The sequence below is a fragment of the Oryctolagus cuniculus genome, chromosome 18, assembly GCF_051225735.1.
Source record: "Oryctolagus cuniculus isolate XC-2025 breed Fujian yellow rabbit chromosome 18, ASM5122573v1, whole genome shotgun sequence".
Taxonomy (NCBI): domain Eukaryota; kingdom Metazoa; phylum Chordata; class Mammalia; order Lagomorpha; family Leporidae; genus Oryctolagus; species Oryctolagus cuniculus.
In genome coordinates, this window is record NC_142884.1 from 73998525 (window position 1) to 74013668 (window position 15144).

At 50.3% G+C, this 15144-nt stretch overlaps 1 protein-coding gene across 1 annotated transcript in view; it reads left to right on the plus strand.

Moving 5' to 3' along the window:
• PLCG2 (phospholipase C gamma 2) overlaps positions 1–14923 on the plus strand; it is a 137331-nt gene extending 122408 nt beyond the window's left edge. The window contains exons 31-33 of the mRNA XM_002711657.6: positions 2440–2528; positions 13752–13936; positions 14596–14923. Of these exons, the coding sequence (XP_002711703.2) occupies positions 2440–2528; positions 13752–13936; positions 14596–14638 (317 nt within the window). The 3' untranslated portion in view covers positions 14639–14923. The remainder of the gene's footprint in view (positions 1–2439; positions 2529–13751; positions 13937–14595) is intronic.
• Positions 14924–15144: the final 221 nt, after the last annotated feature.

Here is a 15144-nt window from a genome sequence, read left to right on the forward strand (position 1 = left end):
TTGTAAGCCCAGAGGCCTGATACTTGGAAACCCCTCTTGGTTAACTGGCCCGGCTCTGAAATTTGTAATGTGCTTCTTTTAGATTAACTCAATAAATAAGGCCGAGGAATGATGCCCCCCGTTCCAGGGCAGGGAGTGTAGGGGCCAGGCCTCCGTGCCACGGCAGAGAGCTTTGCAGGGTCTGGTGCCGCCTGGTTCCTGACCAGTCTCCCCTGGACTGGCCCTGTCCCGATGGGTGGCTGTGCTTATGGGCCCTGCTACCCCTCCTGCCTACTCCTCGCGCAGAAGGCAGAGCTGACGAAACTTTTCTATCTCACTGGTCAGGGAAGTGCACCAGTTCCTCTAGAAAATGTGACCATGCTTGGAGATCCATGCAGACAAGAACAGAGCCTCCAGCCTGATTCAGCAGTGCCCCCCAGTCCTGTCTCTCCTCTCAGGCACATCCGTATGCATGGGGGGAGGGACAGGAGAGGAAGGAGCCTTGGCCAGTGTCACACGGCGGGCTCCGGGGAAGCAGCGTTCACGGCGTACCTGAAACTCACTGTTAACCCCACAGTAATCCTGCGAAGGGGCTTGCATCATCTCTGCTTTTCATATCTGGACGCTTTGGGGCTGCAGGTCTAAACTAACTTGCTCACCGTCTTAGACACGTGGGACTGAGCTTGGACTCAGACCCAGGAGTGTGCGACTTCAAAGCCGTATACTTCCCGCTCTGGAGCCTGCCCTGGTGAGCCCTGCCTTCTTCCTGTTGCAGTCCAAAAGCCCCCAGCCTCATCTTTTCAAGTAGAGAAACAGCTTTGATTTCCTTTTCTCTGTGAAACGACCCAAGCAAATGAGAAAATACAAATTCAATTTTGGGGGAAAGTGAGAAACACTTTTGAGCCCAGTTCCCGTGGACATGGAGGCACCCACCGAGTGTCTGTTGGTACTGCCTGGCGTAGAGCCACACTCCTGGAGTGCACGGCTTCCTGCCAGCCCCACACAGCATTCAGCATTCCAGCTCCTGGGACAGCCCCCTCTGTGCACAGCTCATCAGAGATTGGGGACATCAGGCCCCAGACCTCACGTGCACATGGAATTTGGAGTCGCGCTGGCTTACCGGTGAGAATTCTGTGGGTGACACATACCAGCACCACCACCAGCAAAAAATCAGACGACAGGGTTCCCAACACGCACACCTCCCAGGTCACATGTCCCAGGAGCTCACGTCTAAGAAAACGAAAGAGGACATATTCCACCCATTGAGACACCTACAGTGAAGTTCAGCAGGAAGGTGGCTCCTTGTGTACACTCGGGCCCTGCATTGTGTGTAAACTGACCTGGGGCTAAGGACACAGTCAGGAGCAGGGGGAGCAGGCTTGTTTCATTTTACTCCAAATTGTGTCTGAAAGCATGGAGTGACGGGAAAACATGGGGGGACGCGGGAAAACATGAGGGGATGCGGGAACGGCCCCGGGTAGTCTGGGCGGTGAGTGTGCAGGTGCGCCCAGTGATGTTTCAGCTTTACTGCATGAGCACAGCTGCAGTGTAGCATCAGGAAAGTGGGGGGATTCCGCTTACAAACGCGAATGCAAATATCAGGTGACAGGTCCATGCAGAAGCCACAGTTCTCCCTCACCTGTCTGCAGGGAAGAGAGGGAGACCTCAGGGTGCTGCTTCCTTCCCCGGTAGCCATGGATACTGAGTCTACGGGTGCTGTTGAAAGGTGATGACGCAGCTGAGTCTCGAATGCTCTCTGGTAACCTGAATGGCGAGAGGCTTCGAGGACAGACTTGGAGTGCCTGGATTTGGGGCAATGCTTGGGCAGGAGACTGAGATGCCATGGAATTAGCAAGTTTTGGGGACAAACTAGGGTCTTGTAACAGTCTCTAAGGCCCTATCTAACAGTGCCGATGGGGTGGGAGCCAGAGTGCTGTTTTCACTGTATTTGTACAAGGCAGCTAACCCCCACCTCTGAGAAGCCTTGCCTTCATCCTTACCAAACAGGGGGGAGTCAGCCCCACCTCCCCCTCTAACTCAAGTAAGAGAAACATGTAAATGACCACAGGGTAGGAGCTGTCGATGGGGTGCGGCTTTCTGAGCAGGAGGGTCAGTACTGCTTGGAGCTGTCCTGGGCCGGGTGATTTGCTGCCGGTGGACATCTTCAGAGAGAGAGAGCCCGTGCCCGCATCCTGGGATGCTGCGAGACCAACGTGGAGGAAGCGGCAGTGAGGACGCATTACTGAGTGAATCAGTGTCCCTCCACCATAGCAGAGTTCTTACTGGGCTTCCCCAGGGGGCCGCCCGTCACTGTGCCAGTCTCTTCTACAGGCTGGGACCTCTCTGGCTTCCAGGGCATCAGGTTCCATGGAGGGGAGCCAACTACTCCTTCCACTGGGGCCCGAGGAAAGCCAAGGCTGACATTAACCACCTCCTCTGCATGTCCCCTGTCTGCTGCAGGCTTCCGATCTGTTCCGCTGAAGAACGGGTACAGCGAGGACATCGAACTGGCGTCCCTCTTGGTTTTCTGTGAGATACGACCCGTCCTGGTGAGTGGAGGGCGGGGCTCCCTGAGCGTGTTCTGCTGGGGTGGAAATGACCTGTGCCAATGTTGGCTACTGGACTTGAGCCCCGGGAGAATTCCTTTGTTGTGACTTCTCAGAGGTCTTGCTTCTTCCTTGGGGAATGCCACGGGAGTCCCACAGCAGGCACTATGATTGGAACGGGTTGAGGTCCTGGGCAGTTCTGCAGTTTCATTTTAGCCAGAGCCCAGACAGAGCGTGCTTTTCTTCTCCGAGTGCTTCTTCCTGCCATGTACCAGTGGTTTGTCTCAAGAGGAGGAAATGCAAGGATCCCATCTGCTGTCTCCAGTGCACAGGCAGCTGGGACCCTGTGGTCTGCCAATACCTGGAAGACACTTGGTGTCTTTTGATCAAGGAGTTTCGGTCGGCTTTGCAGAAAGGACTTGGCCTCATGGAATTTTGCATTAATGGAAGGGATGAGGTTGTTCAGGACTAAGGGTCTTCAAGGGAGCACTGGGCTGGGGTTCACAGTAGGCAGCTGCACAGTTAAGGTCACGCTGGTGCCTCAGCAGGGTTGTGATGGCCTCTCCCAAGGCTCCAGTCCACCTTGCGTGTGTGCTTGCCAGGCCTGCGCTGTAGCCCCGATCCTCTCACAAGATATTCTCCCGCTCCTGCTTCAAAAAAACCAAGGCTGGTCTGGGCCGGGCGGCTGCCTTGGGCACTGCTAAAAACCTGTGGTTCTAGATGCCCGTGTGCTGATCTGGGCGTGGCCGGCTGCCCATCTTGTGTTGCCAACCTGGCTGGTTCCTGGGTTGAACAGTCACAGCCTCTGCTTTTGCTCTTGTGGCCAGAAGAGCTCAACGGTGATGTGGAAACAGCTTGCGTGGCAACTGCCAGAATGTGAGTCAGGTCAAGAACTGTCAACTGTGGAGGGAGACGGCGGGGCGGGGAGGCCTTGCCGGAGCACAGCAGAATCCTTGCAGGAAGAATTAATGAACGGGACTCCGAGGGGAGAACCCGAGGCTTCTCTGTGGAGCTGTTTTGGTAGTTTTCCACTCCACAGCATTTTAGGAACATCAGGATAAAGGAGGCTGCAAAAATCAGGAAAGGCAGACCGAGGGCAGAGACTTAAAAGGCACAGTAGTTGGGGGCCAGAAACCTCAGCCAGCCAGGGGCATCCACCCCTTCTGGGTGGTGTAAACCCAGCTTCTGATGTTATTTGAAGTGTTATAGGGCTTATATGAAAAGGCTATTTTCCTTTTGAACTTTAAATTAGGGATCTAGAAAAGCACCTTTTATACTGTTCATGAGAGTTTATCTGAATTCTTCTTTTAAATTTCTCCTCTTCGAGAGAGAGTCATGCATGGCCCATGTATCCTTAGTAACGGTGAAATGTTTAATAAGTTCATTAACAACCCCAAGCCAGAATTACTGTTTTCTGTAAATTAAACCACAAAACCAGAGCCCAGCTTGTGTGGGCAGTATAGTTACAGTTTTATAGGTAGTGGGAGAGAGTGTTAGCACCACATCTGCTTTGCTTTCTTTATGGAAGTGTAATGATATAAATGCAGGTATACATGTTACATCTTTAATTCACTGTTGAAATTTGAGTTTAGGGATCCTTTGTTTTTTAAGGGTTATTTATTTGAAAGGCAGAATGACAGAGAAACTGCTCCCACCTGGTGGTTCATTCCCTACATCTTTGCGAAGAGCAGGGTTGAATTAGCCTGAAGCCAGGAAGCCCCAGTGCTGGGGTCATCTTCTGCTGTCCTCTCATGCCCTGGCAGGGAGCTGGATTGGAAGCAGAGCAGCCAGGACTCAAATTTGCCCTCTGATATTGGCTGCCCCTGCCGTGAGTAGACCCCTGCTAGGTGGTTCTCTATGGTGGGGACTGTCCTCTGTGTGGTAGGGGGCTTGGCTGCATCCCTGCCCAGGGCCCACCTGACGCCAGTAGCAGCCTCCACCTCAGCTCCAAACGTTGTCAGATGTCACCAGGATGGTAAAGTTGAGAACCACTGCTCTCAAGTGAGGTTCTAGGGGCTGTGGCAATGCCAGCATCCCGTATCAGCACCAATGTAAGATCCTGCTGCTCCACTCCCAATCCAGCTCCCTGCTAATAAGCCTGGGAAGGCAGCGGAAGATGGCCTAAGTCTTTGGGCCTCCGTCCCCCCAGGGGAGACACAGAGGCAGCGCCTAGTTTTGGCCTGGTCCAGCCCCAGCTGTTGGGGGAGTGAACCAGTGGAGGGAAGAGGTCTTCTCTAAGTGCCTTTCAAATAAATAAATCCTAAAACAATTAAGGGAGGTTACAAGCACTTTTCATTATTACCTAATCTTCACCAGCATTCCGATGACTGTTAGATTGAGAGGGACTCCGCCTACAAATGAGGCTTTGAGCTGCTCTCCGTGTGAGAGCCTTCTCCTCCTCCAAGTCAGTGAGATCAGGTAATTTAGCAGGATGGGCAAAATTGTGACGCCTGCACGGTCAGCAAAAGCCTTGCAGAGGCAAGCCCCAGGGCCCGTTGCTCGGTGAGGCTCACCTCTCAGAGGCGGGCTTTGTCCGTCTGGAGCCTGGGGGAAGGGAACCAGTGCTTCCCCTCTTCCAGAAACCCATCTGCAGACATTTCCCGGGAAACTCAGTGGCAGAAATGCTACGTGTGCTCTGGGGAGGTGCTGTGCTGCACAGCCCCCACGAACAACCCTGGAAACGTGAGAAGTCATTGCAAGGACGAGGTACCACTGGCGGCAGGGAGGATGAGACACTTAGCAGGAAACTGTCTATGCAGATTTGACGCCCTGGCCGTGGTGGGGGATGCTGGCTTTCTCCAGGAGTTCCAGTGCACAAGTGGCCTGGCGTGTGCAGACTGCCTTTCAGCTGCTGGCTCCTGGGGCTGTGTTCAGTTCCACGTCTGTCACCCAGTTCTGCGCCACCTGCAGGTGGTGCTTGGTATATCTGTCCCCACTGCCACGAGGGTCTCTCGTGGAAGCTGGGCTGCAGTCGGGGGCCTCTCCTGGGTGCCCATGATCAACCCTTGTCCTGTTTATCACTGCGCCTTTGGGATGCAGAGGCAGACTCCGGTCAACATCCCTGGAAAGACCGGTCTAGGCGTTGACTGAGCCGGTGGCGGCCGAGATGGAGCTTACTAACCCAGCCTTTGCTGAGGTCTGGTTTACAGCCCAGAAAACTGTCAGTCAGCACCGAGAGTGCTTCTGAATAAGCCATTCACATGGCACAGGTACTTCATCAACTCTCAACTCCTTATTTTGCTTCCTGCATAGATGGGTTATAAAGAGTATTTTAGCATGATTTTATAACCTTAATGTATTTAATTTGACAAGTAGAAGAATAAAGAAGGGGGGATTGGAAAAAGTCTCCATCAACACCCTCTTTATAACCACGTAGCATCTTCCTGAATTTCCTCTGCTTTCTAAGGTTTGTGCGTATGGTATTTCCATAGTGGGCTTCTCCTGGGTGTCCCACGTGTGGACACGAGCAGAGAGCTGGACGGGATCGGAACTGGCGCTGCAGGCAGAGGCTCAGCCTACTACGCCACAGTGCTGCCTCCTGCTACATGATTTTCAAAGCCACTGCTACCTGCTGGATCAAGGACAAGGCCCTTCTCCACGGATGAATACATTCTAAATAATAAAAGTCTTCACTAACTGTTGTTAGTGCTAGGTTGTCTCCCAAAGACTAGGTATTTAGTAACAGTATAGATCAAAGGAAAAACAGGCCAGTTTGATACAGGATGACTTCTTCCCTAAACCTAAACAGATTCGTCTAAGTTGTACTGTATTTAATCTTGCCATTAATTGGAAGGGTCCTTCACTGAGATGATCCAAACCCTGCGATTCAGACAGAAGGGAGCACGCAGAGTATGGAAGCTCGCCCTGCTCCTAACAGAGGGGAGGGGAGCTGGCGGCTCCTGGAAGGGCACTGGGGAAAATGGGCTGCCCCGGCTCTGTGGAATCCTGATCTCTGGTGCCTGTGGATGGAGGCGGAGAGGCTTAGTCTGTGTGGGAAGTCTAGGTGAGGGCTCAGCCAGAATCCAAGTGCAGACCCTGGGGAAGATGGACTGCACACGCTGGCATCCTGGAGGACCGCCTGGGAGCTGGATGCTGCAGCAGACCTGCGCCTGGTTTTGGAGGTTGGGAATATTTCCTAACACTCGGGGAGACCTGGAGGGTCTGCGCACAGAGAAGCCCCTGCTTGTGCTTCATTAGCCGGGTTTCCCCAGTGCTGGCTCCAAAGAGCAGAAACTGGGCTGGCACTGTGACCTAGCGAGTAAAGCCTGCAATGCCATATGGGCGCTGGTTCAAGTCCCAGCTGCCCTAGTTCTCTACAAATGGCCTGGGAAAAGCAGAAGAGAGCCTGAGCACCTGGGCCCTGTCACGTCTGTAGGAAACTGGGAAGAAGAATCTGGCTTCTGCCTGGCCTAACGCTGGATGGTGCAGCTAGCTGAGGAGTAAACCAGCAGATGGAAGATTGGTCTCTCTCTCAAACGAATAAATCTTTAAAGAACAAAGAAAAGACAAACTGCCATGCCTTTCACTGAAGACTCAGCAACTTGATGTGACTACTGAATAGACAAAGCTATGTGCCTCAGCCCAGAGTTGTGGCGTAGTGGGTACAGCCACTGCCTGCGATGTCGGCATCTGTGCCAGTTCGAGTCCTGGCTACTCCACTTCTGATCCAGCTCCCTGCTAATGGCCTGAGTACGTGGGCCCCTGCTGTGTGTGTGGGAGGTGTGAAAGAAGCCTGTGGCTTCAACTTGGCCTAGCCCTGGCTTTTGTAGCCATCTGGAGAGTGAACCAACAGATAGAAGATCTCTCTCTGTAACTCTGATGTTCAAATAAATAAATAAATTCAACAACAACAAACCATGAACCGGGTTGAAAAAACAATCTGGCACGCATCACCAAGAGGCGGACAGACCCAGGTGAACACCTGGGACAGGTGGTTGGCAGTTGAAGTGGAGCCATTGGCAGCATCCGCTGAGAACCTTAACATGTAAGAAGAACTTTCAAAACACCAAAGCAGAGTTGGGCAGGACCTTTCTGGAATCTGAACAAAGAACTGACTTCTTCAATGTAACAATTCCGTCTATAAATAAATCTGCATCAGTGACTGCAAAGATCCTGCAGAGTACCTTGCATTCCACAATGGCACCCGTAAGATGGAGTCCTAAGACAGGTCACTGTCACCCATCCTACCCGCCCCTAACAGCAAGCACATCTCTGCGTGGAACAGGCTGTGGGGACCATTCATGAAACACAAGTTCTCTCTGGTGTGCTGCTTGAGCAGGCTTGCTTGGTCCCAGGTAGGACCAACCCTAATCACATGTTAGTAAAAAAAATTCAATTATGTGGATTAGTAAAAAACCTAGATTTCCCCAAACACCAAAGATGTCTAAGACCAGACTTGTCCTCTGCAGCACTGCAAACTGGAAGAAGTAGAATGCTCTCTGTAGATGAGGAAGACAAAAGAACTCAGGGTGCAGCCACCTACCACGTCCAAGCAGTAGAAATGCATTATGGGTATGCAGAGTTTTAGAGCTATCATAGATCCTGCACAAGAAAAACATCAAGGTGGCCCCTAAAGCAAACTTCGAGGCAGGGAAGTGAACAGAGGAGCCAGTGAATAATTTTGCAGTACATATTAGAAGGTGATCAAAAATAGGACTAAAATTTTCTGATAATAAGTCATTTAAGGATTGTTGAAATTGAAGAAACACTAATTAAAATTCATGATCTAGCTAAGAATAATCAAATGTCAGCAAATTCATGTAGATGCATCATGGTGAAATAAAGGTGTTCTGGAAGATTCCAGCTTTGATGCCTGGCGAATCAGTAGGCAAATAATGCATCCTACATAGAGTAAATGCTTGTAATTTGGTATAAAAGGAAGATGTAATTTTAAATAGTGTTGTTATCTTCAGCTTACCAGTCCTAAGAAGTGAAAAGCAGAAGAGGGCAGAAAAAGGACCACAGAAGAAATTAACTATTTCATTTTGATTATTATACATTTTGTTTTGCTTAAGAACTTACATTTAAGTTGGTGAATGGGCTGTACTCTTATTACTTGTGTAAAGTGTTCAAGAAGTGAGCCTAAGGAAAATGATATGGGTAAAAAAAAAAAACAGGATTGACAGTGAATAACCAGGAAGGAAGAGTTAATAGGAAAGTAGGATTAAGCAGCTTTTTTTTTTGTTAAATTAAGTATGCTTATGTTACACAAAAATTTATATCAACAGTTTAAGGTTTCTTCATGAATTTTTCTCTAATCAAATTTGTAAATTGAGCATAACTCTAACAACTACTTTAAGGTGTAGTAAAATACATGTTTAGAATAAAGAATGAAATAAAATTTTTTAAAGAGATGAAAAGTACTAAAATGGCTTGAAAAACACTCTGTACTGACATAATACTTGGTTTACAAAGGGACATAAAAGTAATTAGGAAACAGTGTAGTTCCTAAATATGTAAAATAAAAGCTATACATGTAAAGGCAACTGGATAAAGAAAGGTCTTTCAGATTTTTGAAGGTTTGGTATATAAAAAATCTGCAAGGCAGAAGATCAAAAGAATTTAAAAGATAGACATTTTCTACCTTACATATGGATAGTTTACCTCATTTTCGTTCTATTTCTCAATACATGTAAAAATGTCTTTTAAGATATTCAACTATAACTTTGCAATATTTGAAAAAGAAATAGATGGGAAAATGCTTCTCATTTGAGAACAGAATTTCCTAAATAGAAAATCACTGGGGCTGGTTGGAGTCCCAGCTGCTCCACTTCCTATCCAGCTCTCCGCTATGGCCCAGGAAGGCAGTGGAAGATGGCCCAAGTCCTTGGGCCCCTGTACCTGCGTGGGAGCCCCGGAGGAGGTTCTTGGCTCCTGGCTTTAGATTGGTGCAACTCCAGCCATTGCGGCCAACTGGGGAGTGAGCCAGCAGATGGAAGACCTCTCTCTCTCTCTACCCCTCCTTCTCTCTGTGTGTAACTCTTTCAAGTAAATAAATATCAAAAAAAAAAAAAAAAAAAACAAGCAAATTCGACAACTCAATTACAGACCCAAGGCAACCAGCTGTATACCCAGTTTTGATGTTTATGTCCAAGATTGGGTGGCCCCATTGGCTTGGTCTATGGTGGAGTTGGTAGGAGGCAATGGCCTAAGCCTGTGTCAGAGTGGGTGGTCACATCTTGAGCCAGGGACATTCCACATCCTGAACACAGCACCTACTTAAGCAATGTTGCAACATTTATTCCATTATATTTGTGGGGTTATTTTTGGTCAAAGATTTATTTGAAAAGCAGAATTAAAGACAAAGAGAGGTATCTTCCATCCACTGGTTCACGTGGGTGCAGGACCCAAGCACTTGGGCCATCCTCCACTGCCCTCCCGGGCCACAGCAGAGAGCTGGATTGGAAGAGGAGCAACCTGGACAGAATCCGGCGCCCCAATGGGGACTAGAACCGGGGTGCCAGTGCCGCTAGGCGGAGGATTAGCCTAGTGAGCCGTGGTGCTGGCCTGAGTATTATTATTATAGCTTCTCTGGAAGTTTACAATTTCAACATAAAAATTATAAGAGAAAAACATCGATAGGGGAAATTTTAAAAATATAGTTTAAGGCTGGCGCCGCAGCTCAATAGGCTAATCCTCCGCCTGCGGCGCCGGCACACTGGGTTCTAGTCCCAGTCGGGACACCGGTGTGCAGTGGAGGAAGGCCCAAGTCCTTGGGCCCTGCACCCCATGGGAGACCAGCAGAAGCTTCTGGCTTCGGATCAGTGCAGTTTGCCAGCTGCAGCAGCCATTGGAGGGTGAACCAACGGTAAAGGAAGACCTTTCTCTCTGTCTCTCTCACTGTCCCCTCTGCCTGTCCAAAAAAAAAATTAATTTACTTTCATTTCATTTGAAAGACAAGGAGAGAAAGTTCTCACATCCACTGCTTCACTCCCCAGATGCCTTTAACAGCTAACCCTGGCTCAGGCAGCAGCCATGAAAGGAACTCAATCCGGGTCTCCCACATGGGTGCAAGGGTCCTGGTACTTGAGCCATCACCTGCTGTCTCCCAGGCTGTGTGTTAGCAGGGAGCTAGAATGCAGAGAAGAGCCTGGACTTGACCCCACCACTCAAAAACAAGTGGTGGGCATCCCAAGGGGCAGTCTATCTGCTGCACTGAACACCAGTTCTGGAAAATTCTAGTAACAACTAGAGTTAGATCAAGTCAAGAAGATTTTATCACAGTCCAGGTAAACATACTACTCAAGGCTTCTTATATATTTAAGCTATTGAGTTGGAAAGAAAAAAAATTGTATTTTTGCATGAAGACTCAGACTCAAAGCCAGGGAATAATTAGCACGACACCCTACGGTGGAGGAAGAAGTCTTGACTAGAAGGAGGACACAGAGTGGGCAGCACTCTTCCTCTTGACCTGGGGCAGGGGAGCACATAGCTGTGTGCTTTAAACCGTACGTATATTTTACGTACTGTTCTAAGTGTAGGTCATATCTCACATCCTCATACATACTATACGTATAGTACATGGGACTAAATTATATAACAGCTATGTCTTAGAATTCAGAAATGCAATAAAGGACTGCAATTACACAAGTGTTAACAGAAAAGGGAGGTTTTGCCACTGAGCCTGCATCACAGTCTTTACCTATATAAACGCAGCGGGAGAAGCTGTTCTTACAGGTGGAGAACAGGTGCAGAGACCATTTTTGGCAGTTTCAGTGGTTCATGGGTACTAAGTTTCGGTTAGGAGTGCGAGGTTCTGGTGTTCTGTCAAACAGCAGGTTAAGTACAGATGATCATGCACTATACGTTAAAGATAAAAACTAGGGGTGGCCGGCGCCGCGGTTCACTAGGCTAATCCCCACCTTGCGGCGCTGGCACACCGGGTTCTAGTCCCGGTCGGGGCGCCAGATTCTGTCCCGGTTGCCCCTCTTCCAGGCCAGCTCTCTGCTGTGGCCTTGGAGTGCAGTGGAGCAAGGCCCAAGTGCTTGGGCCCTGCACCCCATGGGAGACCAGGAGGAAGCACCTGGCTCCTGCCATCGGATCAGCGCGGTGCGCCGGCCACGGTGGCCATTGGAAGATGAACCGACGGCAAAAGGAAGACCTTTCTCTCTGTCTCTCTCTCTCACTGTCCACTCTGCCTGTCTGTGGGGAGCAACTCGGACTAGACTAAGTTACTGGAATTGAGACTTATTCTATGCATCTGCTCTCCCACAATATGGCGCTGGGAGAGGAGGAAACAGCTTCTATGCAGCTGTCTCTCGCCAACTTGAGTGATGACCTGCAGGAGCTGATCCTGCTCCTGATTGGAGGAGAGCAGCGTACTCGGCGTGTGGGTAGCAGAGCACGGATTGGTATAAAGGAGGAGAGAGACAACATGCACGGGGAACATCTATCTGAAGGAACACCTGAGCAGCCCCCGAGAGAGCCGGCCGGCGGTGTGCCGCTCCCCTGCGGAAGTGGGGAAAGTGGCAGGGGAACCGCCCTTCCACGGAGGTGGAAGGGTCGGTAGCCAACCCGGGAAGAACCAGCAGCAAACCCGGGGAGGGCCGAGCAGATGAAAGAACAGTGCAGGGTCCTGTGTCGTTCCTCCACGAAGACGGGGAACGACATAATGGTGCCGTGACTCGGATATGAAGCCTAGGCAGGGTTTAGTGTCGTTCCTCCACGAAGAGGGGGAGCGACACTGTCCAAAAAAAAAAAAAAAAAAAAACCACAAAACTTGGGGGCAAGTGTTTCGTACAATGGTTAAGACCTCCCACACATGCACCGGTGGTCTTTGCAAAACACAGGCAGGGCAAGATAGCCTCATCCTTCCCCCACTTGAAGCCAAACCCCTTACTCTGATAGCGTGTCCCACTCTCGGCCTTTAGTGTTTTGATCCCCTACAACTGAAGAGTTTGGGGTAGGTCTGGGCACACAGCTGGACCCAGAGCACCCCCAGGGGCTCAGTTTTCCTCTCTTCTGGCCTCACCCCTGGCTTCCTGTGCATGACAGCCATGGGGTTGTGACGGGACCACTACTGAGTGCACAAGACCTTCACTTTATCTTTAAACCAAGAGCAGGAACAGAAGTCACACAGCTGCTTCTAATGTACCTGGCTGGCGTCCTGTGTCCACAGCTGATGCTGGTGGGTCAGTAAGACATCCTAAGTGGCTGCAACACGTCTATCCCTGGGGGGTGGTGTGGGGTACCTTGGCTTTTATTTTTTGTCTTTCCCAGTAATATCTTTGAGATGTAATTTATATACCATACAGTCACCCATTTCAAATGTGCAGTGGTTTTCATCCCACTGAGTTGCGTGGCCATCACCACAATCAATGCTGAAACATTTTTATCACCCTAGAGAGAGACCACATGCTCATTAGTCATCACCATTCACTCCATCTCCTGGCCCCTGGTGGCTGAGAATCCACGTTCTGTCTCTGAATGCGCCAGTTGTGTGCATTTCTCCGAATGGCATCATAGAAGGTGTTTCTTTCGGAGCAGGGTCCTCCCACGTTGCATAATGTTTCCCGAGCATCAGCTCACCATCTGCCTGCCGTCTTGCCGTTTGAGGCCCTCACAGGCTCTCTGATGGTCCCCTTTCTACCACATCTGAGCTGTGCTTCCTCCTCGCTGTGTCCCACTATGGAGGCAGCTGCTTAGCTACCTTTGCACTTAAAGGCCAGATGTAGCGCAAGGCGTAAGAGGATTAGATTAAGAAAGAGGCTCCCTGGTGATGGGTTACTTCATTATTTACAAGAAAGCAACATTGTGAAAATCCAAGATCTTTATAAACTGCTAGTTTCCACTAAAATGTGGAATTCACAGTTTTATCTTTGCTGCAAATAGGCCCTGGAGGGGCCTGCACAGTGGCGTAGTGACCTGCGCCTCCCCCTGCAGCTCCAGCATCCATAGGGGCACTGGATCATATCCCAGCTGTTCTTCCACTCCAGCTTTCTGCCTGTGGCCTGGGAAAGCAGTGGAAGACAGCTCAGGTGCTTGGTCCCCTGCACCCGCGTGGGAGACAGGTGCTTGGTCCCCTGCACCTGCGCAGGAGACGGGGAGAAAGCTCCTGGCTTCAGATCGGCTCAGCTGCAGCATTGCAGCCATCTGGGGAGTGAACCAGCTGATGGAAGACCTTTCTTTCTGTCTCTAACTCTACCTCTCAAAAGAAATAAAACCATGCCGCACGATTTGCTTTGGAAGCTGTGGTCACCTCTCCATGTTCTCTCCCTTCCTGTCCAGGAGAGTGAAGAAGAACTGTATTCCTCCTGTCGCCAGCTGCGGAGGCGGCAAGAAGAGCTTAACAACCAACTCTTCCTCTATGACACACACCAGAACTTGCGCAATGCCAACCGGGACGCCCTCATTAAAGAGTTCAATGTCAACGAAAACCAGCTCCAGCTGTACCAGGAGAGGTGCAACCGGAGGTAGGCCAACCTCACACCACCTGCAAACCGCTGGGCTTCTGGCATGCCTCGGTCTGCTTCCCTTACACATCCTATGGGGACTCGGCTTGGACTCTGGTTCTCTGTAAATGAACTTCCAGTGTCCACCACTTCCCTGGATAGAACTGTCTCCTCTCGGGTACTTCCATGCAGTCCCCAAGTTAAGTGATGACTGCTCACTGTTAAGGAGCCTTTTCCGAGTTGTCAAGAACTGACTACTCCAGGGGTCCTAGACAGAGGCAGGAATTCTCCAGGGGATGCCTTTGGTGGTGCCACAGGCACGTGTTGGGTAGAGGGGCAGCCAGAGTTGCCTAGCCCCTTACATTGTCCCAAAATCATACCCAGCAACAAAGAACACTCCTAATGAAAATGCCAATGGCAACACAGTCCTGAGCCGCTGAGTCACATTGTTCCTATCTAATCCTCACATCAGCCTACACGGTGGCTATTTCCCATTTTACCCGTGACAAGATTTAACCTCGCAGAGTCTGTGTCTTGCAGAGAGCCCCAAGCCCACCTCCCTGGTTCATTACCTACCTTGCATGACCTGCAAACCTGTGGACAGAGAAATGCCACCTACACTCAGTACACAGCTGGCTTCCCGTGCCCTGCGGGTGGTGATGGACTCTGCTTTCTTTCAGGTTACGAGAAAAACGAGTCAGCAACAGCAAGTTTTACTCGTAGGAGCCGGGGTGTGTGCGCGGTGTGTCTGCACGGAGGAGAGTGGGCTCCAGTGCAGCCTTGGAAACACGCTGACCTGCGATACCATCCTTTCCTCAAGTCTGCCATCAAGGTGACATTCCTGCAGGAGCCCCAGCGGCGTGAGTCAGGGTGGCTTCCTGCTCAGCTAAGACAGCTGTCCAAGATGAACACTTCTGTTCCCTGTAGAGGCACCCAAAAACCTGCTGCTCGGTTTTGGCCTCTTGTGTTCCAAACCTCACTGAATAAAAGCAACGCCAATCTCTGTCAGTGCAGCCTTCTGTGCGTGACCTCCACAGGGGACAGGATCTCTTTTCTGCCCAAGAAGATCCTGCTTCTGATGACACAGGTCATGGACTTCACCAAAGAGAAGCAGGAAGTGTAAGCACCGAATTCATTAGATTCTGTAAAGGAGTTTAACAAAAGGGAAGTGATGTGGCAATCTAAGCTGTTGGGTTCCATAAGGCGGCCCCTCCCCCCAGGAGCCTGCC